This window comes from Bos mutus, chromosome 15 (assembly GCF_027580195.1).
Source record: "Bos mutus isolate GX-2022 chromosome 15, NWIPB_WYAK_1.1, whole genome shotgun sequence".
In the NCBI taxonomy this organism is placed as follows: domain Eukaryota; kingdom Metazoa; phylum Chordata; class Mammalia; order Artiodactyla; family Bovidae; genus Bos; species Bos mutus.
Window position 1 is genome coordinate 61665712 of NC_091631.1, and position 26342 is coordinate 61692053.

Genomic DNA, 26342 nt, shown 5'->3' on the forward strand with positions numbered 1-26342 from the left:
AAGACTAGAAAGTTCCCAAGTCAAGTAGCTTAACTGTCCTCTGAAATGAGAAGGATGTGTTGAGAAGTGGGCAGGGGTGCTGCTGAATGTTGTGGTCTGATCACTTGGGAGGGCTTTGAGACACTAAAGGTCATGTGTAAACATGGAATAATAAATTCCCTGGAAGTCCAGTGGTTAGGGCTCAGCACTTTCACTTCCCTGGATCCAGGGTTCAGTCCCTGGTTGGGAAGCTAAGATCCTGCAAGCGGTGTGGCATGGCCAAAAAAAGAAAAAAAAAGTGAGACAGTAATAAATAAGGTATGGATAAGTTGACAGCAGTCAGTACTGGTTAGAAGCAGGTACTTGTAGTATCGTAGTCTGTAAGAATGACAGGAGTGACTACGTGTTAGAGGGGTAGCAATGGCAAAATAGAAGGGACTAATGCAAAGTATGTGGGCAGGATGTGATGATTGCTGCTTAATGCTTTTCAAAATGCAAGTCTGGGCAGGATGGCCTCTGACTTCCCTCTTGATTATTTTATAAGATGACAGTATCATAGCCCTAAGCAGGAACCTGACTTGCAACCATTACAGTTCATTGCCTTTAACCCCAAGTTAGCCATTCTGCAGCTGTCTTGCACACCGCTTTCTTAGGAGTACAGAGTCTCTAACATTTGTGCTTCACAGAGGACCCTGGATAAAGAGCAACTGTGGAGTCATAAGAAATTCTTTCCAAAGCAGCAGAATTTCCCAAGCTTGGAGCCCAACAAGAAGCCTGGCTTTTTCTTCAGAAGTTTGTCAACCTGACCCTTTGATGAAATTTGTCATTAGGTTCTTCTGACTCCCCTTCCTGCTTTATTTACCTCTGTCCAGGGCAGTCTCCCTCTGGATTAAACATCTCTCATTTCCAAACAGTTCTAGGGTCCTTCTTAAATGGAAAAAATGATCTGCTTTAAAAAAAAAAAAAAAAGTTACAACTGATGATTTAACTAAGAACTTAGAGCAGCATTTTCATTTGAAAGAAGACTAAGTAGAGAAGGACAGGAGAGAAGGAAAAAGAAACAATAGCAGAATTTCAGTTCTGACATTCTGGAAGTATGGGTCAGACACATTTGTGCTTTGGATAACTTTTCCTATTAAGTTCAAATCACACTTTCCCTTACTACTGAGCATTAGCCATGCCCTCATCACAGGCTTTTGTGATTTTGTGTTTAAAGAATTCCATTATCTAAGACCATTACATTTAGCAATTTCTTTTCTCCATGTAAGCTTTTCTTCTTGACCACTGGATAGGCAAATAAGGACCCAAATGTCAACCCACTCTAGTAATCTTGCCTGAAAAATTCCAAGGATAGAGGAGCCTGGTGGGCTCTAGTCCATGGGACTGCAAAGAGTTGAACATGACTAAGCAACCAAGAACTGCTGCTGACATCTGTTATAGGACCTGTTGCGTAAACATTGCTCAATAAACATCTGATTGTTAACAAATAAATGAATGAGTAAACAGAACTAGAGTGTTCTAGTTTCTCCATGTCATTAAAATTATCTATCAATCAGTTGCATTATCAGGTCAGGTTTGCACAATGCTCAGCCCACAATGTCCTCAGCAACTTGATTATTTCAACTACTAGGAAAAACTTTAAGACTGTCATCGTGTTTAGATGATTACAGTCAAAATACATACATACATGGTAGGGTAGTGAAAAGGAAACTTGAACTAGAGCCAATTTTCCCCTGGACTTACAGGTTATGCAACTCCTCCACCAGGTAAAGTTTAACCCATCACATGAGTTTGCACTTCATGTGAAGAAATTTAAAGCCTGTGTATTTTTGTTTTATTTCAGCAAACTCCAGAAGACAAAGAGGGATATCAGATGGCTTCAAGGAGTGACTGGTGAATGGTTTGAAGAAATTCAAAGGAAAAAGTTTTGTAATGAAACAGATGTTAGCCAAATGTTAAAACAACCGCTTACACATAGGCTGAGAAAGGGGATGGAAGAAAATGGTGAGACTTTATGGCTCTTCATTGTAGATAAAGGTTCAGTGGATCTCCAATTTAACCAATCTGTGTTTAGGACTATTTTTAAATCATAAGGGACAAAAGTACACAATAAAAAGAGTGAACTGAAAAGGTACTGTGATGTCTTGGTGGGGGCGGATGTTTTTATAGTCATGCAAGACAGCACTGTGGTTAACACAGGCATCAATATCAAAAAGGGCTGGATTCAAATATCCTCTCTCTCTCCTCTCGATTCTATCAGAATTCATGTGACTCTCTGTAAGCCTCAATTTTCACATCTTTAAATGGGTATGATCATCATATGGTGGTTATTGAGAATTAAATAAAATAATATGTATAAAGTACTGAGTCCTAACATGGTAGCATTTAAATAAATGGAATGATGGTGCAGAAGGAGGGGGAGACAAAGGAGGGGAGGCAAAGGAGAACAGAGAATGAGGAGAACAGGTGGTAGAGACGCTTCCACCCTTCTGGTACTTTGGTAACTTAAACCCCATAAATGAGCTCAAACAAATGTCTTCCATAGACATTCTAACACTGTAACTACCAGCATGTCAACATGTCTAAAGTACTACAGTATGATGGACTTGATATATGTAGCTCTGGAGAAAAGGAAAGATATATCCATCTGAATGAGGAGTTCCAAAGAATAGCAAGCAGAGATAAGAAAGCCTTCCTAAGTTATCAATGAAAAGAAATAGAGGAAAACAATACAATGAGAAAGACTGGAGATCTCTTTAAAAAACTTAGAGATACCAAAGGAAGATTTAATGCAAAGATGGGCACAATAGGTCGTCCCTGGTGGTCCAGTGGTTAAAAATCTTCCTGTCTGTGCAGGGGACGCAGGTTCGATCGCTGGTCCAGGAAGACTCCGTACGCAGCAGGGCATCTAAAGCCCATGCACCAGAACTACTGAGCCCACGTGCTGCAGCTGCTGAAGCCTGATCACCCAAGAGCCTGTGCTCTGCAAGAGAAGCCACCGCAGTGAGAAACTCGCGCGCCACCACGAGAGAGCAGCCCCTGCTCACCACAGCAAGAAAAGAGTCCAAGCACCAGCGAAGACCCAGCACAGCCAGAAATAAACAAACACTTAAAAAAAAAAAAGATGGGCACAATAAAGGACAGAAATGGTATGGACCTAACAGAAGCAGAAGATATTAAGAAGAGGTGGCAAGAATACACAGAAGAACTATACAAAAAAAAGATCTTCATGACCAGATAACCATGGTCTTGTGATCACTCACCTAGAGCCAGACATCCTGGAATGTGAAGTCAAGTGGGCCTTAGGAAGCATCACTATGAACAAAGCTAGTGGAGGTGATGGAATTCCAGCTGAACTATTTCAAATCCTAAAAGATGATGCTATTAAAGTGCTTCACTCAATATGCCAGCAAATTTGGAAAACTCAACAGTGGCCACAGGGCTGGAAAAGGTGAGTTTTCATTCCAATTCCAAAGAAAGGCAATGCCAACGAATGTTCAAACTACAACACAATTGCACTCATGTCACACACTAGCAAAGTAATGCTGAAAATTCTCCAAATTAGGCTTTAACAGTATGTGAACCGAGAACTTCCAGATGTTCAAGCTGGATTTAGAAAAGGTAGAAGAACCAGAGATCAAATTGCCAACATCCGCTGTATCATTGAAAAAGCAAGAGAATTCCAGAAAAACATCTGCTTCATTAACTATGCTAAAGCCTTTGATTGTGTGGATCACAACCAATTGTGGAAAATTCTGAAACAGATGGGAATACCAGACCACCTGACCTGCCTCTTGAGAAATCTGTATGTAGGTCAAGAAGCAACAGTTAGAACCAGACATGGAACAACACACTGGTTCCAAATTGGGAAAGGAGTACGTCAAGGCTGTATATTGTCACCCTGCTTATTTCACATATATGCAAAGTACATCATGTGAAATGCTGGGCTGGATGAATCACGAGCTAGAATCAAGATTTCTAGGAGAAATATCAATAACCTCAGATATGCAGATGACACCACCCATATGGCAGAAAGCAAAGAGCCTCTTGATGAAAGTGAAAGAGGAGAGTGAAAAAGCTGGCTTAAAACTCAACATTCAAAAAACAAAGATCATGGCTTGTGGTCTCATCACTTCATGGCAAATAGGTGGAGAAACAATGGAAACAGTGACAGACTTAATTTTCTTGTGCTCCAAATCACTGCAGATGGTGACTGCAGCCATGAAATTAAAAGACGCTTACTCCTTGGAAGAAAAGCTATGACCAACCTAGATAGCATATTAAAAAGCAAAGACATTACTTTGCTGACAAAGGTCCCTCTAGTCAAAGCTATGGTTTTTCCCGTAGTCATGTATGGATGTGAGAGTTGGACCATAAAGAAAGCTGAGCACTGAAGTATTGATGTTTTTGAACTGTGGTGTTAGAGGAGACTCTTGAGAGTCCCTTGGACTGCAAGGAGATCCAACCAGTCCATTCTAAAGGAAATCAGTCCTGAATATTCACTGGAAGGACTGATGCCGAAGCTGCAGGTCCAATAGTTTGGCCACCTGATGAGAAGAACTGACACGTTAGAAAACCCCCTGATGCTGGGAAAGATTGAAGGCAGGAGGAGAAGGGGACGACAGAGGATGAGATGGTTGGATGGCATCACTGACTTGATGGATGTGAGTCTGAGCAAGCTCCAGGAGTTGGTGATGGACAGGGAAACCTGGCGTGCTGCAGTCCGTGGGGTCTCAAAGAATTGGACACAACTAAGCGGCTGAACTGACTGAGCTGAGCTCTTGCCTTAGAATTTTTAGTACTCATAAATAATACTATATATTATCTGTACATATATTATACATATTTATGTTACATGCTTACCCACATATAAAGCATATATGTAGCAAATACATATACACAGATACAGATTTTTGATGGGAATAAGAAATACTCTGAAGGGTCTAATATGCTTTTCCTTTACTTTCTTTGATATGAAAAGTTATGTAGTGTCTCATGATGGTTTTAAAGCACCAAAATAAAGATTTCTAAAGGACATGTTAGTTAAGAGTGGCATGAGAATTGAATGAGGTCCCTAACAAAGTTTTGGTTTTGCTTTGCCATGGGGAAGATACATTGAGAAAGCCTTGAAGCTGGAATAGGGGAGGGACGTTCTATAGAACTGCAGTCCACAATACATATCGAAAGACTCCCTACTTTTTGTGAGGTTTTTTTCCCAATGAGCAGAACCGTCCATGGCACAGGAGTGCCCCTAGTTCCTGAGGTTCATATAGAGATGAACCCCCCACCCCCAGTTCATATAGGAATGCCTGCATTTCTAGACTGCGTGGGGGGGGGGCGGTGAAGAGAGATTAGTTCTCCAATATATTTACCTGAAAATATTTTAGTCATGCAAAATTTTTATAATTTTCATTTAGATCCTGTGGAATTACAAACATCAAGATCTAAAAATATATTCAGTCAAAGAAACCCAACATCCATTCCTTCTCGGCTGAGCTTCAGATCATCATTTGCTTCCTTGTTCTCATTCAGAAAATCCAGAAAGGAGACTTCAAAGCTTCAATCGCTGGGACAGACAGGGTGAGTAAACTCAGATCATGTGACAGCTTATTAGTTACCGGATCCCAGAGGCCAGCAGCCTGTTTTGTGTTCAGAATGTTTAATGTTTGTTCTTAGCATTTAATTCCAGATAGTAACAAAGGAAACGGGGCTGAGCTCTGTAAGGGACAAAGTCCTTACGAAACTTTGAAACTGAGCTTGTCTGAAATCCAACTTCTAACCAATGGCACAAGTCCCAGGAGGTGGACAAGGTGAATAATGGGTTAAATGTTGAGAAACAATTATTGACAGTTTTTCCATAGCTCCAAGAGCCTGGTCTATCTCCTGGTCATGAAGATACATTTAAATCAAAACTACTCCTTACTGGAGGAGTATGTGTGTCAGGAGAGTTGGGGCATAAAGAGTAAATGAACGTAAACCAGATGAACAAAGAGTAGAGAAAATCTGAATTTTGAAGCAGAGAAAAATATGTTACCATCATTACAAATATTCAGAGCAGCCATTCTTCTGTAGTTGCCTGGAACTTAAACTTCAAGTGAAGAAAGGGAAGCTTTGAGAGCAATGGAGGTATGGTTCCAGTTGATTCCCAGTTGAAAACTGTAAATCAGTTCGTCTTGACTCATTATGCTGTTGGATTGTTTTGTGAAAAACAAGCAAGTCTTTGCTTATGTGCAATTGAGCTGACTGCTAAGTATTTTCAGCATGTCTTCCTGGTTGAAAAGCTTCCCACCCTCTTAAGGTGTTGGCTTGGCACGTGATATGTTTCTTGTGTGCCATTAAGTGTGCACTGCAGTGCTAAGTAAAAGGTGTTGGAGGTCACTCTTGCTGAAAACCAGTAGGCAGCAAGCAGCTGGCGAGGTATGTGAAGAGTTTCTGAGACTCACTCAGCTCTGTCCTCCCCTCTTAGGGGAATGGAAGGTTTTTACTTCCAGCTTTCAGCTGAGGCTGTTTTTGTCCTTGACAAAATAATGAAGAGCTGAACAAAGTGTAGATTTTTGTGATTGTTTTCTACGAGAGTTGCTTACAAGGAAATACTCTTCAAACCGGTGAGTTGCTTTTCTTTGTAAAAATGTTTAAAACACTAGTAATTCTCTCATTTGACAATTTAAAATTGAGTATTTCCTTTATAAGAAATATTTCTTTTAAAGAGAATAGAAATATTCTTAATTTGAGGGGTGGTTGGGGCTTATGATGTAATTTGTGTTTCAGGTAATTTTCTTTAAGGCAGAGTTTTATTGTAGCTGAACAATGTAACATTAGTAAACTAGGAAAAGTTGAGGTAACCGACAAGTTAATTTCAAGCTCATATTGTAAGTTGCTGCAAAAGTGAATCAAAGAAGGTAAAAAAAACAGTCTTCATTCTGGGTATCATGGATTTTGGTTATAGATCAAATTTTTTTAATGAAACTCTTGCAAAATTCTGTTTAGCAACTGTTCTTCTTAAATACCAAAATGACTTATTTAACCAGACAAACACAACATATAAAAATGAAACAAATTTTATCCTTTAAGCATATGTTTATGTTTCACAGTTTTCAGATTTGCCATCTTTAAATACATTTTATTTTCAAACTGTAATTGTGCTGGTTTAAAATGTAACAAATACACTGTTTTTTGCTCCTAGTAGGTTTCAGAAGATAAAGCATAAAAATACACCCTTTTTATTTTTAAATATGAGCGTGACCTAAATATTTGGATCTAAATCCTGAATTTGAATGTGTGTATTGGGGGAGAGGTTGTTTTTAAGGGTGTGTAGGACTGTGGTAGGACAGTAAATGGTCATACAGTCTGAGGGGCTCTTTATTATTAAGTGGAGCTTTTTTCGTTCAGCAGTTCTGATCTTTTTCAAAATACAGAAGCAAGCTTCAGAATCAGACAGGAGCGGCTCCTTGCCTATAAGCACAGTGGGAGGAACTGACAAAGGCCCCGGGGGAAGCACAGTCATCCTGCGCTGGGAAGCAGTCAGGTTTCTACTTGCTGAAGCCATCAAAACTCGACATTGTCACACTCGGTCCTCTGGAGAACAAGTTAGCCAAGCAGTTTTAGAGGATCTTTTGCAAATCACAGAAAGAAGGCCAACCCCCAGAAAGCTGTGGGAACATAGTGACTTCATTAATTAACAAAAAGGCAAAAACTGTTGCCATTTCTGATTCAAATATGACTACTGAAGTTTCTCCTCCCAAATTTATGTACTACCTAATTATCCCATTATTATTTTAATCCTATTTGTAAATAATTAAACTGTACTCTCTGTGACTCTACCACAACCCCAGGAACAGAGAAATAATTTCCACTAGTGCTTTAATCATTTATTGCTAGCCAGCAAATTCAAGAAAAGTATACATATACAATTGTAGCTTGGTATCTGTCGGGGATTGGTTCTGGGACCTCCTGCAGATACCAAACCCCACAGATGCTCGAGTATCTTATTAAAAATGTACAGATAGCGCTCTCTATCCACAGATTCAGCCAATGGGGGCTCCATCCATGGCTCGTTGAGTCTGCAGAACCCACAGATACCGAGGGCTTACAGGATTGCAGATCTTTCTCTTAACATTTCCCTATAAGTTATGTTTTCTCGCGTCTTGTTTGGGGGCGTTTATTATCTGAGACATATGGTACTCAGCCCCCACCGCAGAATTTCAGTAACTCCGTTGCCTCACAAATGCCTTCCACGTAGTTCAGCAAGTACCTAACAGTGTATGCCATGAACTTATAAATGCAGCTTTCCTGGCGGCCCGATAGTATCTCCAGTTACTTTTTCTTGTTCCAGATCCCCCATTATCCCACTGATTACTCCCCTCCGTGAATAGGTGGTGTGCCACCCTCTGTCCTATGAGCCAACACACTCCACCATGAAGTCATCCTGCAAGGGGGCCCCTTATCTCTGTGCCTACAAATTCTCGAAGCTGTGAAGCCACGTGCCCCCAGTTCATTATGCTGATTTTCGGGCGGTGCATTGTTTTGCCCTCTACTCTTCCCTTTGTTGTAGTCCCAAGGATTAGAGCAAAGAGGAAGTACAAGAGAAATAGCTCATAAGGCTCATGAGTAACATGCTCAGTCAAATTTAAGTTGACCTCTTTCCTTTGAGGACCTGCACGGTGTGTAGCATACAGTAAGCACTCAGCACAATGCTGCGATCAGAGAGCGACAGCTGCTCTCCTGGAGTGAGGGCGTGCATGCTGACTACCCTGTCCCTTTAGGATGGTTTTTTCACCTGAGGATGCAAAGTGTTTTGGTGGATCGATCCAGGCCCCCTAGCTGCTCTTCAGACATGCCCAAATTTGTCTGATCTATCACAGGATATACACAGCAGTCCAGCAGTCTAGCTGCAACCTCTGTTTACATAAGCAAAAAGTTCAAATGCAATTTTGGAAAGTTTAAAGAGCAGGTAACTTTTTCTCCCTGAATTCTGTTTTCTGTCTCTCTTTCTCTTTTCCTCCTTCTCTCTTTCCAAATGTCCTACTATACCATCTTCCTTCTTCCTGCCAAGTACCTAGGTTTGAGTTGGAGGACACAGGAATGTAAGACACCTAGATCAAAGGCGAAATGAGAGTAAGGCAAATCCTTCTTTGGAAATGCTCCTTCAGTGATCCCAGGTGTGGCACCCATTGTGGTGACAGGAGGGAGAAGCAAGACACAGGGAGTGGTTCCCAGTTGATCTGGTTGATCATTATTAGAATTTCACCAGCACTTAAATCTAATGACAGATTACCAGGCCCCAGCCTTATGATTCTGACTCAGGTCTGAAGTGGGGCCCTTGATTTTTATTTCTCTAGAATATTCGGATGTTTATCCAGGTTTGGGAGCTACAGCAGCAGAGCTTCCTACCCCCAACTACGGTAAGGGCCGTCAGAATTCCTGGCATGTGATAGTTTCTCTTATTCATCAAAGTCCTACTCTGTTGATTAGATACTGCATTTAGATCTGGAGATAAAATCGTGAAAACAAGGCAAAGTCCTCAGCTGGAGGGCTTTAAAATCTAGCAGGGAACACCAGATGACTGTGCACAGTTGGGCAGAACTCTAGGAAGTGACAATCACATTACAATCATCATGGATTCATATATTCATTATGGTGATTTTCAGGCAAATGACAGTAAGGATCTTGAGAAGAGATGCCTTCTGGCCTAGCTGCAACCTGAGTGACATCAGTGAATACACTGATGATTATGGTGTAATATGGTGAGTGCTGTGGTAGATGCATGGCATTCATGCCATGAGATTGTTATAGGAGAAGCACTTAACTCAGACTGGAGAATCAGAAGCATTCCTGGAAAAAGAAAGCCAGTGTCTGAAGGACATATAGGACTGAGCTAGGCAATTTAGAATTGGGAGGTTGTGCCAGGCAGAAAGAAATGACACAACAAAGATTCAGAAACTAGAAAAAAGCAAGAATCCATCTAGGTCACTGAGGTTCAGTGACCCAGTATAAGGTGAGACTGATAAGAGGTGGGGTGGGAGTATTTGGCAGAGGCCAGAATGTGGAAACCTTATACATGCTAAGGAGCTTGGTTTTGATCCTGTAGACAGCAGGGAGACATTCATCCCTTTCTAAGAATACCATTATTTTCCTTATTATATGTACTGTATATGTATAAATAGTTCCTTATTTTATATATATATATCACCCCTCTCACCCACTGACCTGAACAAGCACTAATATTTTGGTGTATTTCATGCATGTGCGCATGTGCATATTGTATTTATGTTTTTCATTAAACCGAAAAGTGACATAATGAGATACTCACTTTAGCTCAGTGGTTTGCAATCAGGGGCAGTTTTACACCCCAAAAGGCATTTGACAATGTCTGAAGACATTTCTGGTTTCTACAGCTGAAGGGTGGTGCTATTGGCATCTGGTGGGTAGGGGTCAGAGATGTTGCTAAACATCATATAATGCATGTGATAAACCACCGCACTGAAGAAATGCCAGTAGTACCAAGGCTGAGAAACTGCTCTGTCTATAGCTGGCAGTGTGGGAATATACGTGAGAGATCATTAGGGTATGGCTTAGTAGGACTTATGAACAAATGCGTCTGAGATAGCTTTCTATCTCTTGAAATCACCCAAATCCAGAGGACTTTAACCAGCGTGGTTTTTGTGACGGCACTGTTGTTTTAGTCAGTCTCCAAGTGGAAGCCCTTCACACCAGAAACATACACTAACTGGAATATGTTACAGTATTATAACATACATTTACAGCAGGCCTGGAAGTGACTGTGGAGACTCTGGGCCTCCAAGCCTCCTGAGTCCTACACCCTGCCTGCTACCTCGATCCACAGTGGCTCCCACGGCCTTGCACACTGTCAGGGAGCGTGCATCCTTGCACTCACAGCACACCCTCACTCTCAGTGACACTCTTTCCCAGTTGTGCCACCTGCCATCCTTAGGAATTCCCCTTCACTCCAAGTCAGGCTAGGGCCCCGATCAGCTGATGAGAATGTTGAGCTGCGCAGGGACACCAAGAGGCTGGCCTCTCCGCAGGACTTTGGGAAGAATCTTCACAGTCAGGCACGTTCTCTTGGCTGCAGGCAAATGGAATTACTTGTCAGTTCCCAGCTTCCTTGCTGTCTTACATCTCCAGGCTTGTGCTCCTGGTGTTCTTAGGCTCTCATACCTGTTCAGCCAGCACCTTCTCTCCCTGTTACTTTCCCAGTTCGTCCCGGCAAGTGCTCACCAGCCCCTCTGCATTTTCATTTTACTTAAGCCCCTGTATTGTCCTTATAACATTGTGGCTTGCCTTTTGGCTCTTTATGTACCTAATCTTTCCTGTCACAAAGCCTCTTAGAACAGTCTCTATATCAGTCATATTTATTTCCTTCAAACCACTCAAAATAGTACTTAGCATGTAGAAGGCAGGCAGGCTCAATAAAGACGTATGAAAAGGAAGAGTACAAATAAAAGCAATATTTTAACTTCTAAATATTATTAGTATAGAGCTGGTACTTCAGAATAATATGAAAAATCCATGTTAATTTTAATTTCTGTTTAAATTTTGAGCTAAACTATAAAATATATGCTGTTTTTGTTTGTTGTTGTTCAGTTGCTAAGTAGTGTCCAACTCTTTGCAACCCCATGAATTGCAGCATGAACTCCCCAAGAACACCAGGATTCACTGTCCTTCACTATCTCCCTAAGTTTGCTCAAACTCATATCCGTTGAGTCAGTGATGCCATCAAATCATCTCATCCTCCACCGCCTCTTTCTACTTTTGCTTTCAATCTTTCCCAGCATCAGGGTCTTTCCCATTGTCAGCTCTTCATATCAGGTGGCCAAAGTATTGGAACTTCATCTTCAGAATCAGTACTTCCAATGAATACTCAGTTGATTTATTTTAGGATCGACAAGTTTGATCTCCTTGCTGTCCAAGGGACTCTCAAAAGTCTTCTCTAGCATAATTCAAAAGCATCAATTCTTCTCTGCTCAGCCTTCTTTATGGGCCAACTCTAACTTCCTTACGTAACTACTGGAAAAACCATAGCTTTGACTATACGGACCTTTGTTGGCAAAGTGATATCTCTGCTTTTTAATACATTGTCTCAGTTTATCATAGCTTTTCTTCTGAGGAGCAAGCATCTTTTAATTTCATGTTTAATACATGTTGTTATATTTTAAATGTAAAATTATTTGGCCTCCTAGGTTTTATGCTCAGCTTTCAAGAGCCACGAAGCAGTTAGGGCTTTGAATGAAGGAAAACTGCATCTTGACAATTTTAACTGATCTGACCTAGTCTGAGTTTATTTAATTCTTGATTCCTTCTTCTGTGCTCTTAATGAAGGAGAGGACTTGACTTCATACAAGAGCTCTGAGTCATACAAGAGTTCAGTTCAGTACAGTCACTCAGTCGTGTCCAACTCTTTGCAACCCTGTGAACCGCAACACGCCAGGCCTCCCTGTCCATCACCAACTCCCGCAGTCCACCTAAACCCATATCCATTGAGTCGGTGATGCCATCCAACCATCTCATCCTCTGTCATCCCCTTTTCCTCCTGCCCTCAATCTTTCCCAGCATCAGGGTCTTTTCAAATGAGTCAGCTCTTCACATCAGGTGGCCAAAGTACTGGAGTTTCAGCTTCAGCATCAGTCCTTCCAATGAAAGTCCTTCCATCTCCTTTAAGATGGACTGGTTAGATCTCCTTGCAGTCCAAGGGACTCTCAAGAGTCTTCTCCAACACCACAGTTCAAAAGCATCAATTCTTTGGCACTCAGCTTTCTTTATAGTCCAATTCTCACATCACATCCATACATGACCACTGGAAAAACCATAGCCTTGACTAGATGGACCTTTGTGGACAAAGTAAATGTCTCTGCTTTTTAATATGCTGTCTAGGTTGGTCATAACTTTCCTTCCAAGGAGTAAGTGTCTTTTAATTTCATGGCTGCAATCACCATCTCCAGTGATTTTGGAGCCCAGAAAAGTAAAGTCAGCCACTGTTTCTACTGTTTCCCCATCTATTTGCCATGAATGATGGGACTGGATGCCATGATCTTAGTTTTCTAAATGTTGAGCTTTAAGCCAACTTTTTCACTCTCCTCTCTCACTTTCATCAAGAGACTCTTTAGTTCTTCTTCACTTTCTGCCATAAGGGTGGTGTCATCTGCATATCTGAGGTTATTGATATTTCTCCCAGCAATCTTGATTCCAGCTTGTGCTTCCTCCAGCTCAGCATTTCTCATGATGTACTCTGCATATAAGTTAAATAAGCAGGGTGACAATATACAGCCTTGATGTACTCCTTTTCCTATTTGGAACCAGTCTGTTGTTCCATGTCCAGTTCTAACTGTTGCTTCCTGACCTGCACACAGATTTCTCAAGAGGTAAGTCAGGTGGTCTAGTATTCCCATCTCTTTCAGAATTTTCCACAGTTTATTGTGATCCACACAGTCAAGGCTTTGGCATAGTCAATAAAGCAGAAATACATGTTCTTCTGAAACTCTCTTGCTCTTTTGATAATCCAGTGAATGTTGGCAATTTAATCTCTGGTTCCTCTGCCTTTTCTAAAACCAGCTTGAACATCTAGAAGTTCATGGTTCATGTATTGCTGAAGCCCGGCTTAGAGAATTTTGAGCATTACTTTCCTAGTTTCTATTAACTCTTACTCTGCAATTCAGGCTGCACACCCTTACTTAGGATTATAGATTTAAAAAATCAAAATTCATCTCAATTTTGGACCTAGGTCTTAAAATTTTTTCACCTTCTACTGAATTTTGGAGAAGCCATATAAATAGTAAAAGCATAATTGTTCTTGTGAAGAGGAACTAAAAAGCCTCTTGATGAACGTGAAAGAGGAGAGTGAAAAAGTTGACTTAAAGCTCAACATTCAGAAAACTAAGATCATGGCATCTGGTCCCATCACTTCATGGCAAATAGATGGCGAAATGGTGGAAACAGTGTCAGACTTTATTTTGGGGGGCTCCAAAATCACTGCAGATGATGACTGCAGCCATGAAATTAGAAGACGCTTACTCCTTGGAAGGAAAGTTATGACCAACCTAGATAGCATATTGAAAAGCAGAGACATTACTTTGCCAACAAAGGTTCGTCTAGTCAAGGCTATGGTTTTTCCAGTGGTTACGTATGTGAGAGTTGGACTATGAAGAAGGCTGAGCACCGAAGAAGTGATGCTTTTGAAATGTGATATTGGAGAAGACTCTTGAGAGTCCCTTGGACTGCAAGGAGATCCAACCAGTCCATTCTAAAGGAGATTAGCCCTGGGATTTCTTTGGAAGGAATGATGCTAAAGTTGAAACTCCAGTACTTTGGCCACCTCATGCGAAGAGTTGACTCATTGGAAAAGACTCTGATGCTGGGAGGGATTAGGGGCAGGAGGAGAAGGGGACAACAGAGGCTGAGATGGCTGGATGGCATCACTGACTTGATGGACGTGAGTCTGAGTGAACTCTGGGAGTTGGTGATGGACAGGGAGGCCTGGTGTACTGCAATTCATGGGGTCACAAAGAGTTGGACACGACTGAGTGACTGAACTGAACTGAACTGAAGATGCTCTAATAATAAATAAGACATACTTATAAAAATAAGCATCCTGAAGTCATCTTTGTAAGGTTTGCCTTTTGAAAAAATCCCCTTATTAATTGTGGTCTGGTTCTGACTTAGTATCTCTTTAAAATAAAAATATACAGAAGCAGAAAATCTGTTTCCCATTCACAAGAATACTCTATGTGCCATACTGATCAAGGAGACCTCTAGATTCGGTCAGCCTGTGGCCAGCTCTGAGTTCAGCCACTATGTACCTTGTATAGTGTCTTCTAACTTCTCTGCACCTCCACCATCTGATCTGTAAAATGAGAGCTGTCACAGCATCCACTTGACAAGAGTGATGTATTTAAATGAGGTAACTTGTCTATAGAGCATACAAATACTGCCTGGCACACAGTACTCACAAATGTAACTATTTCTGTTACTAAGTCTTAATGCTATGTTCAAGTAAAAAGCCACTATTATGTATTTTTTTCTTGGCTACCTGAGTGACAAAGATGTAAAACACTGATCCTAAGCAAGCACAAGAAAATGTTTCTGAGAGATTTTTCAGCAGTGCACTGTGAAAGATCTCCCTACTGAGCATCAGAAATATATCTTCTCAAGATATGGAGATATAATAGAAAATGTGCTATTGATTTTCCAAAACTTAGGCATTTCTTTTCAAAGAAGTTATTTCAAATTCTTTCCACAGATGTGATGGCCACACACCTTCTGTGTCTGTGAGGGGAACCGCTTTGGTAAGTAACCAAAGAACTAAAGGTTATGCTGAATAATTCAGAATTAATGTAATTCCTGGTTGATTACATATTTAAACAGAATTCTCCTTGGTACAGTCTTAAATTTACCTTAGAAGCTTAGATTTCTCCTGCAGAGCTCCAAGTTTCCCAATTGTGATTGGTTTCCAGTTGGCTGTGGTACTGAAATGCTCAAACAGCAGCCTCTGCCTGAGACCTTGCCACTGTCTCTGCTATTTTACCACCTGTCAGTCCTATACAGCCCTAAAATGTTGGATGGAGGAAGAGTTTATTTGAAAGTAGCAGAGGAATCGCAATTTGAGATATTCAGACTGTAGCAAGCTGTAGGCAAGACTGCTGAAGGTTTATTGTTGTTTTACAGTTGCTCAATCATGTCCGACTGACTCTGCAACCCCATGGACTGCAGCACGCCAGGCTTCCCTGTCCTTCACCATCTCCCAGAGTTTGCTCAAACTCAATGTCCATTGAGTCAGTGATATCATCCAACCACCTCATCTTCTGTTGTCCCCTTCTCCTCCAGGGGGCAGGCTGTATTTGGGCAGGGAATGTAAAAAGGGGAGAGTTCAGTTTGATTCTGTCAAAATCAAAAGCATATGGAAACCAGCTTTGAAAATTTCCAAATAAACTTGCAAACCAAGGTGGGTCTGCATAAGACCTCTTCTGGGTAAGATCATCATTTGTAGTCAAAGAGGAAGCCACTGATAGGCGAAAAGCATCTGGACAGAACAAGTTACATGAGGGCACTGACCAAACAGGACCTCCACAATTTCTCTGAGTTCACATGTTTATAAGATTGAGAAGCTTTGTTTTCTGTTTCTTACTTTTTTTGCCCTCTTGCATTTTGATCTACATACACCAGTGTCCTTCTGTGCAACTCATATATGGTTTGGAGATGAAAGAAAGAGTTTTGAAGGCACCTAAGAGTGCAGGAGGAAGGTAGAGGCATTTTTCAATAGATTTTGCCCTTAGTACTAACACTTAAACTTTTCTCTCTCTTCTTTCTTCAAAAAGCATGGGATAGAATTCTGGTGAGGAGTGCATATATCTCACTTTTGTTTGTCAAGTAAGGAATCTCCCACAGAGCTCCAAGTTTCCCAATTGTGATTGGTTTCACAAACGAAAGTGAGCCTCCTTTCTTCTTCAAGAGTAATGCTACTTCTTTCTCAGTAACATTGAACCCTATCTCTCTCTTTTATATGCTTGAGCCCCAGTCATGACACCAGGAGCAACTGCTACACTCTCATGGAGAGCTTATCATCATCCAGGCACTTAACATAGATCATTTTATTTAATACCCAGAGGTAATATATGAAGTAGGTATTATTATTATGCCCACCTAAAGATGAAAAAACTGAGGTTCAGAGAATTTAAAGATCATGCTCAAAGTCACACTGATACTTGGTAGAGTCAGGATTAGAAAACCCAGGTCTCTGTAACTCTATCACAAGAAGTCAAAAATGCCTACAGCTTCATCAGTCCCAAAGCCCTGTGTGCTTATGAACCACTGTTGCTCCCTACCTGCAGGCTTGCCTGTAACCAAGAAATGGACTGAACTGGCATGTATACAGCTTTGTTCTCTAAAAGAACAGAACCCTATGCCAGGATGGCTTCCCTGGTGGCTTAGATGGTAAAGAACCTTTCTGCAATGCAAGAGACCCGGGTTTGATCCCTGGGTTGGGAAGAGCCCCTGGAAAAGGGAATGGCTACCCACACTAGTATTCTTGCCTGGAGAATTCCATGAACAGAGGAGCATGGCAGGCTACAGTCCACAGGATCGCAAAGGGTTTGGCATGATTGAGCACCTAACACTACTCCAGGATGCTTCTGTACTCCTGACTTTTCCTCAGAGAAGTGCTCAGAGCTAACCATCCTTTGCCATTTAAGAGAGGTGGTGTCTGAAACAGGTAAGGAGCATGAACAGAAATGCAAGCACCTAGAAGTTATAAAACAGGAGAGCTAATCTGGAGTTCTTGGGATTTCAAAGTCCAGTCTGAGGACTAGTAAGATACCCTCTTCTTTGACACTCATAATTGCTGTTTGCCTTTAACAATCTCACTTCTCAGAACACGTCAATCTAAAAAGATAAGAACTGGGAATCTAAGTGAAAGTCAAGCCAATGATGTAGCTCCCAGTTAATAACTATTTAAAAAGTAAGGGAAAAAAAATAATGAAACTTGAAGACAAGTATAACATGTAGATCTCCATTATTTATCCATAAAAGTCCTATCCCCTTAAACGGCAAAGAGCTGGTAGTTGGCCAGTGATGCCACAGGGATTCTTGCCAAGACTTAAGATAATGAACTTCCTCTCATTTGGTTGGCAGCCTAGCAGGTATGGTACAAAGGGGATTCCAATATTTTATAGGAGGCTGTACTACGTTTTTGGATGATCCTCTGTTCAAAGAGAAGGAAGCTGCTATTTAAACATTTATATCAGCTTAAAAGAAGCCAAGGGTTTCAGAAAAACAGAATTTTTAGTGCTAGAGTATGAAAGAATTTCAATCTAAAATGGAACCAGGAGATATAAAATGGAAAATCTTATGCATGCCCCATAAATGCCTGATATACAGAAAACTGATAATAATATTAGAATTTTCTTAAATGATAGACAGTTGGTCAGGGATTGCCTCATATCAGCCACGGGAAGTTTAGCTTATGGTTTCCAGGGGCATGAACAAGAAATGACCTGTATCAGGTTGGCCTTACAAAATAAGCTGAATTGAGTTTTGTTTGTATGACTGGACTGGTTTTGTCTGCTTAGGAAATTTTTAAAGCTGGTCTTCATTTGTTTTTTGTTTAAATAGACTCTCACTGGACTCTCCCCTCATTCTAACTGAACTCGTTCCCTGTTCAGATACAGCCTGCCCCAAATCCTCAGCACACTTGCTTGTGCTTACTATGGTTTGCATGTCCCAAATTGCAATTCCTCTATTGCCAAATAATGGAGAAGGCAATGGCACCCCACTCCAGTACTCTTGCCTGGAAAATCCCATGGGAGGAGGAGCCTGGTAGGCTGCAGTCCATGAGGTCACTAAGAGTTGGACATGACTGAGTGACTTCACTTTCACTTTTCACTTTCATGCATTGGAGAAGGAAATGGCAACCCACTCCAGCGTTCTTGCCTGGAGAATCCCAGGGATGGGGGAGCCTGGTGGGCTGCCATCTATAGGGTCGCACAGAGTCAGACATGACTGAAGTGACTTAGCATTAGCATTAGCATTAGCATTGCCAAATAAACTCATGTCTTAATCTGCCTCAGCTTATGCCTTCATTTAGGATGACAAGAGAAACTTAGAAATCTTCTATCTCAGAGTTCTCTCCACCTCAGCACTACTGACATTTCGGGTTGAATAATTCTTTGTTGTGGGGGCTCTCGTATGTATTACAGGATGTTTAGTGGCAATCCCTGACCTCTACCTACTAGATGCCAGTAGTTCACCTCCACTCAACTGTGACAATAAAAAATACCTCCAGAATTTTCCAAATGTTCCTTGAGGAGCAAATTGCCCCCAGTTGAGAACCATCTCCTTAAAGGTGAGGAATCCAAAATCCAAGTGGTCACCATCTCTGAGCACAGACAAACCGTACGGCTCTGGCCACTTACCCACTCCTCATTTCTGAGCACGTTCTGGTGGTGATACGCCCACTCTGTACCCCTAGAAACATACCTCCAGCGTGGCACTATCCACACTAGGCTGGTGTGAGCTCCCTGAGGCTGGGACCACGCCTGCTCACCTGTGTATCCCCACTTCCGGCACAGTGTGAGAACTCCAAAACTGAAAGAAGAAATGAACGTGTGGTTTTTAAGCCACACGGCGCAGTGCTGGATTTGACCTTGCAGGAAAACCGATGCAGAGTAAATTCAAGAACACCTTGAAAAATTAATTTGTTGACTTTACCAAGGCATTTGGTAACATCCATGACCTTAAGCTTCAGTTTTGACAGCTGTTCTACAGGTTTGGCTGCCCTAAAAGTAGTCAGATAATCTGAGGTCACTCTGTGACAGAGATCTGGTTGTCTCATGTCAGCACTGCAAACGTTAGTAGAGTGAGTTGAGGTTGGAAAAACAGCCTTACTTTGCTCAGCATGTTCTATGTACTATGTTTAAGATTGTTAACAAACCCTAAAGCCAGCATTTTGAGTCTCTGGCCTCTAATCTTTTAGGATATTTCTCTAACTCATTAGGCTGAGAGCACCAGCCAAAGTCTACCAGAAAATCCTCTCTAACCACAGAAGACTAGTAATGGCTAATGATAAGGAATTATTAATATTAAGTGCTAAGTACCATTCTGGGCTTCTCAGGTGGCTCAGTTGTAAAAAATTTGCCTGCCAGTGCAGGAGCTAAGGGAGACACAGATTTGGTCCCTGGGTTGGGATGATCCCCTGAAAAAGGAAATAGTAACCCACTCCAGTATTCTTGCCTGGAAAATTGCATGGACAGAGGAGCCTGGCAGGCTGCAGTCCATGGGGTCACAAGAGTCAGACATGACTGAATATGCACACACGCACCGTTCTAAAGTGTTTTACAAATATTAATTCATTTAATTCTCACAGCAACATTATTGCTACTGCTAAGTCACTTCAGTCATGTCCGACTCTGTGCGACCCCAGAGATGGCAGCCCACCAGGCTCCCCCGTCCCTGGGACTCTCCAGGCAAGAACACTGGAGTGGGTTGCCATTTCCTTCTCCAATGCATGAAAGTGAAAAGTGAAAGGGAAGTCCTCAGTCATGTCCGACTCTTAGCGACCCCGTGGACCACGCTCCTCCATCCTTGGGATTTTCCAGGCAAGAGTATTGGAGTGGGATGCCATTGCCTTCTCCAAGCAACATTATTATATGAGGGGTATTGTTGTTGCTGTATTCTCTTTTTTTCTCATTATTCCAAGAAAGAAAATAAGGCACAGGACAGAAAGGTTAAGCAACTTGCCCAAAGTTGTACAGCTTTTGAGGTTACTCTATGACAGATTTATTTGTCTCATGTCAGGATTTGGACTTGTGTAAAATTCATATGTTTAACCATTATGCTTTCCTACCTCAGACATGCTGTACTGAGTCCTAATATTTTAAATACTCAGTGTCTCAATTTCTGTAATAATCTTCACTAAAAATCTTATATATATAATTTTCTACCTTGGTATAGAAAAAAATCAATCCATAACTGTGCATAGACAGCATGGAATGTTTAAAGCAAGATTCCTGCTTCAGAGAGTTTACCACCTAACTGAAGATCTCAACATTCATAAAGTAACAATACAAAGAAACGTAGTGGAGAAAACAGAATTAGAAATCAGACCATATGAGTGTCAGTAGTCAGCATCACCGTTTGTTATCCCTGCGGCTTGAATAAGGTTCTTAACTGAGACTGAGTTTCTTCATCTGCAAAGTGGGAATGACAATCCCTACCTATTTCACAAATCTGTTCTAAAGATCAAATAAGAGAAAATATTTTTTAAATATATTGAAAACTGAAAAAATGAGTAATTTTGTTCAGATAAAAGATAATACACAATGTACTGGAGGAATTCAAAAGTAGGAAAGATTATTGTGGGAAGCATAGTCTTTGAATTCGGTTTACTAAATATGAATCAATCTCTTATATGCTGATGCTGTTAAGTGCTTAGGATACACAGGAGAATAGTATGCTTTCTTAGTTATTTTAGAAAGTGGATCACTTCCAGGGTCATTACTTATATGTCTGTGAATCCCTGGTTTCCTAGATCAGAGTAGAAATTAAAAAGTCTGATTCAGGGAGGAAGGGTAAAAATCTAGTGATAAAGTAAAAGTAGAAAGAATATAAACAACTTTGATATAAAATAATATGCATAATATCAGAGGTACATTAAAAATACTATGGTAATTAATTCTTCCTGTGAGAACTGGAGAAGGACTCACAGAGAGGATGATATTGGAACTAGACTCTGAAGGATATTTTTAGGAGAAGAAAAGAGAGAGCAAAGATCAGGAGCAGAGACACGGAGTCCTCAAAAGTATACTTTTATTTTGAGTCCTCAAAAGTATACTTTTAATTTTTTTAAAAGAACAATAAAATCAAGAGAAACTGAAAAGAAAAGTGCTTGACATTTTGTAGAACTGTGTGTAGAGAGTTTGGAACATGGGGGTTAAAGATAATTGGGGAGAAAAAGCTTAAATCAAAATTTGGAAAAGGATTTTGACACTGTTTTGCTACTCAGAGGTGTTTTGCTATTCGGAGGCCTCATCCTCTAGGCCAGGTATGGGAAATAGGCTTAATCTTTTATGATAACTCTATGGCATGAAACACTCTTTGGAGGAAAATTTGGAGTCCAGGACATCCCTGACTGAAGACCAATATGTGCTGTGAGCCCCAGAGGATTTACCTTTCTTAGCCATATAATGACCACAATGGTGTGATCACTCACCTAGAGCCAGACATCCTGGAATGTGAAGTCAAGTGGGCCTTTACATGTAAAGGTCAGTTTACATTCCAATCCCAAAGAAAGGCAATGTTCAAACTACCACACAATTTGACTCATTTCACACGCTAGCAAAGTAATGCTGAAAATTCTCCAAGGTAGGCTTCAACTTCATGTTCAAGTACACGAACCAAGAACTTCCAGATGTTCAAGATGGATTTAGAAAAGGCAGAGGAATCAGAGATCAAATTTCCAACATCCGTTGGATCATGGAAAACATAAGAGAATTCCAGAAAAACATCTACTTCTGCTTCATTGACTACACTAAAACCTTTGACTGTCTGGATCACAACAAACTGTGGAAAATTCTGAAACAGATGGGAATACCAGACCACATCACCTGCCTCCTGAGAAATCTATATGCAGGTCAAGAAGCAACAGTTAAAACTGGACATGGAAAAACACACTAGTTCTAAATTGGGAACGGAGTACGTCAAGGCTGTATATCGTCACCCTCCTTATTTAACTTATATGCAAAGCACATCATGCAAAATGCCGGGCTGGATGAGTCACAAGCTGGATTCAAATTTGCAGGGAGAAATATCAATAACCTCAGATACGCAGATGACACCACCTTTATGGCAGAAAGCATAAAGGAACTAAAGAGCCTCTTGATGAAAGTGAAAGAGAAGAGTGAAAAAGCTGGCTTAAAACTCAGCATTCAAAAAACGAAGATCATGGCATCTGGTACCATAACTTCATGGCAATAGATGTGGAAACAATAGAAGCAGTGACAGACTATTTTCTTGGGCTCCAGAATCACTGCAGATGGTGACTGCAGCCATGAAATTAAAAGACGTTTGCTCCTTGGAAGAAAAGCTATGACAGACCTCATAGTTCAGTTCAGTTCAGTCGCTCAGTCGTGTCCCACTCTTTGTGACCCTGTGAATTGCAGCACGCCAGGCCTCCCTGTCCATCACCAACTCCCAGAGTTCACTCAGACTCACATCCATCAAGTCAGTGATGCCATCCAGCCATCTCATCCTCTGTCGTCCCCTTCTCCTCATGCCCCCAGTCCCTCCCAGCCCTAAATAGCATATTAAAAAGCAGAGACATTACTTTACTGATGAAGGTCCATCTAGTCAAAGCTATGGTTTTTCCATTAGTCATGATGGATGTTAGAGTTGGACTATAAAGAAAGCTGAGCACTGAAGAATTGATGCTTTTGAACTGTGGTGTTGGAGAAGACTCTTGAGAGTCCCTTGGACTGCAAGGAGATCAAACCAGCCAATCGTAAAGGAAATCAATCCTGAATACTCATTGGAAGGACTGATGCTGAAACTGAAATTCCAATACTTTGGCCACCTGATGTGAAGAACTGACTCATTGGCAAAGACCCTGAAGCTGGGAAAGAGTGAAGGCAGGAAGAGAAAGGGACAGCGGAGGATGAGATGGTTGGATGGCATCACCGACTCGATGGACATGAGTTTAAGCAAGCTCCAGGAGTTGGTGATGGACAGGAAAGCCTGATGTGCTGCAGTCCATGGGATCACAAAGAGTCAAACACGACTGAGTGACTGAACTGAACTGAACTGTGTGGGAAACATCTTTAGTATCTTGGGTGAATAGGGCTGACCTTGAAGTAGATCTGGGCAAAAATCTAACCAAAAGAGGTTATATTCACAGTCTATAGGTAATAGAAATACTTCCCACCTGAAGAAATTTTGCTCTTGACCTGACTGTTCAGTTCAGGTACTTTTCATTTCATTATAAATTCAGTATTAAAGAAGGTTATCCAGGAGGCCAGGAGGAATGTACTCCAGTCTACTTAAAGGAAATCTGAAGTTCATTTGAATGTTAAAATGACTGGGAGACAACATTGCTTACTGTCTCTTAATCAAATATATCTACTCTGCAACAAGTACCAAAACTGTAGGTTTGGGAAGAATGGACTTATAAGTTCATGGCTTAATGTTATTAGCACAAATAAAGATTTGGATGAGACTTCTCTGGTGGTCCAGTGGATTCCATTGTGAGAATCTGCCTTGCAATGCAGGGAACTCAAGTTCAATTCCTGGTTGCAGAACTAAAATCCTGCATACTGGGATACAATCAAGCCCAAGCATTGCAACTATTGAACTTGAGAACTCTGGAGCCCACAAACCCAACCAGAGAGTCCATGCAGCTCAATGAAGGTTCCCATGTGATGCAATGAGGATACCATGTGCTGCAACTAAGACCCAAGGCAGCCAAATAAATAAATCTTGAAAAAAGACAGTAGGTAGGGCACAGGAGAGAACACCTTGATGCACTGTAGAGAGAAAAGTGTAACTGTAATTGATCTGATTTCTCAGTTGATTAGTTTCTGGTTTTATTATCTCCAATTGGTATATCCCTATAGTTATAATGTGCTTCTAATATTTTTTTAGTTCTGAATTTAATATAAGTGTGTTAAATTATATCCAATAGCCAATTAAATATCATTGGATTATTTCTTTCTTATTAATAAATCTCCTTTGTATATATTAAATTATGGCTTGCCCATAATTTAATGGGCAAGTCAATGAAATTTAAGCAGGGCTTCTTCTATAAGGAGTAACTGATCTAGATCTTGAGAAAGAAAGCAGACAAGTATAAAAATATTATACTAGATTATGGGAAATGCAAGGATTAAAAGAACCTAGGCTTTAGATTTGGACAGACCTGTGATGGAGAAGTTAAAAAGCTGGAGATTTGGAAAGATTAGAGATTTGGTCTTAAGCATTCAAGATGAGATGAAATATGATAGTGAATATCAAGTAAGATTCAAGAGGCAGGGCCTGGGTAGAAAGTGAACTGAAATCAAAGATGACATAAACAGATGGCAAGATAGTCCATTTTTCTGGCAGGAAGAATCAATATTGTGAAAATGACTATACTACCAAATGCAGTCTACAGATTCAATGCAATCCCTATCAAATTACCAATGACATTTTTCACAGAACTAGAACAAAAATTTCACAATTCATATGGAAACACAAAAGACTGCAAATAGCCAAAACAGTCATGAGAAAGAAAAATGGAGCTGGAGGAATCAACCTTCCTGACTTAAGACTATATTACAAAGCTACAGTCAAGACAGTATGGTACTGGCACAAAAAGAGAAATACAGACCAATGGAACAAGATAGAGAGCCCAGAGATAAACCCACACACCTATGGCTACCTTATTTTTGACAAAGGAGGCAAGAATATACAATGGGGAAAGACAGCCTCTTCAATAAATGGTGCTGGGAAAAATAGACAGCTACATGCAAAAAAATGAAATTAGAACACTTCTTAACACCACAAACAAATATAAACTCAAAATGGATTAAAGACCTAAATGTAAGACCAGAAACTATAAAAACTCTAGAGGAAAACAGGCAGAACACTCAGTGACATAAATCAAAGCTAGATCTTCTATGACTCACCTCCTAGAGTTACGGAAATAAAAACAAAAATAAACAAGTGGGACCTAATTAAACTTAAAAGCTTTTGCACAGTAAAGGAAACTACAAACAAGGTGCAAAGACAGCCCTCAGAATGGGAGGAAATAATAGCAAAGGAAGCAACTGACAAAGAATTAATTTCCAAAGTATATAAGCAGCTCATACAATACCAGAAAAATAAACAACCCAATCAAAAAGTGGGAAAAAGATCTAAACAGACATTTCTCCCAAGAAGACGTACAGATGGCTAACAAACATATGAAATGATGCTCAACATTACTCATTATTAGAGAACTGCAAATCAAAATTACAATGAGATACCACCTCACACCAGTCAGAATGGCCATCATTAAAAAGTCTACAAACAATAAATGCTGGAGAAGCTGTGGAGAAAAGGGAACCCTCTTGCATTGCTGGTAGGAATGTAAATTGATACAGCCACTATGGAAGACAGTATGGAGATTCCTTATGACCCAGCAATCCCACTACTAGGCATATACCCTGGGGAAACCAAAATTGAAAATGACACATGTACCCCAATGTTCACTGCAGCACTATTTGCAATAGCTAAAACATGGAAGCAACCTAGATGTCCATTGACAGATGAATGGATAAAGAAGGTGTGGTTCATATCTACAGTGGAATACTACTTAGCCATAAAAAGGAACACATTTGAATCAGTTCTAATGAGGTGAACGAGAGCATATTATAGAGTGAGGTAAGTCAGAAAGAGAAATATAAGTATCGTGTTTAGTTCAGTTCAGTTCAGTTCAGTCACTCAGTCGTGTCCGACTCTCTGTGACCCCATGAATCACAGCACGCCAGGGCTCCCTGTGGATCACCAACTCCCAGAGTTCACTTAGACTCACGTCCATCGAGTCAGTGATGCCATCCAGCCATCTCATCCTCTGTCATCCCCTTCTCCTCCTGCCGCCAATCTCTCCCAGCCTCAGAGTCTTTTCCAATGAGTCAACTCTTTGCATGAGGTGGCCAAAGTACTGGAGTTTCAGCTTCAGCATCATTCCCTCCAAAGAAATCCCAGGGCTGATCTCCTTCAGAATGAACTGATTGGATCTCCTTGCAGTCCAAGGGACTGTCAAGAGTCTTCTCCAACACCACAGTTCAAAAGCATCGTACTGATGCATATATATGGAATCTAGAAAGATGGTACTGATGAATGTATTT

General features: G+C 40.8%; 1 protein-coding gene across 1 annotated transcript in view; it reads left to right on the forward strand.

The window, feature by feature from the left end:
- Nucleotides 1-26342, forward strand: part of POGLUT3 (protein O-glucosyltransferase 3) — a 147076-nt gene that overhangs the window by 68919 nt on the left and 51815 nt on the right. Inside the window, exons 2-4 of the mRNA XM_070384256.1 lie at nucleotides 1823-1983; nucleotides 5397-5559; nucleotides 15233-15278. Of these exons, the coding sequence (XP_070240357.1) occupies nucleotides 1823-1983; nucleotides 5397-5559; nucleotides 15233-15278 (370 nt within the window). The remainder of the gene's footprint in view (nucleotides 1-1822; nucleotides 1984-5396; nucleotides 5560-15232; nucleotides 15279-26342) is intronic.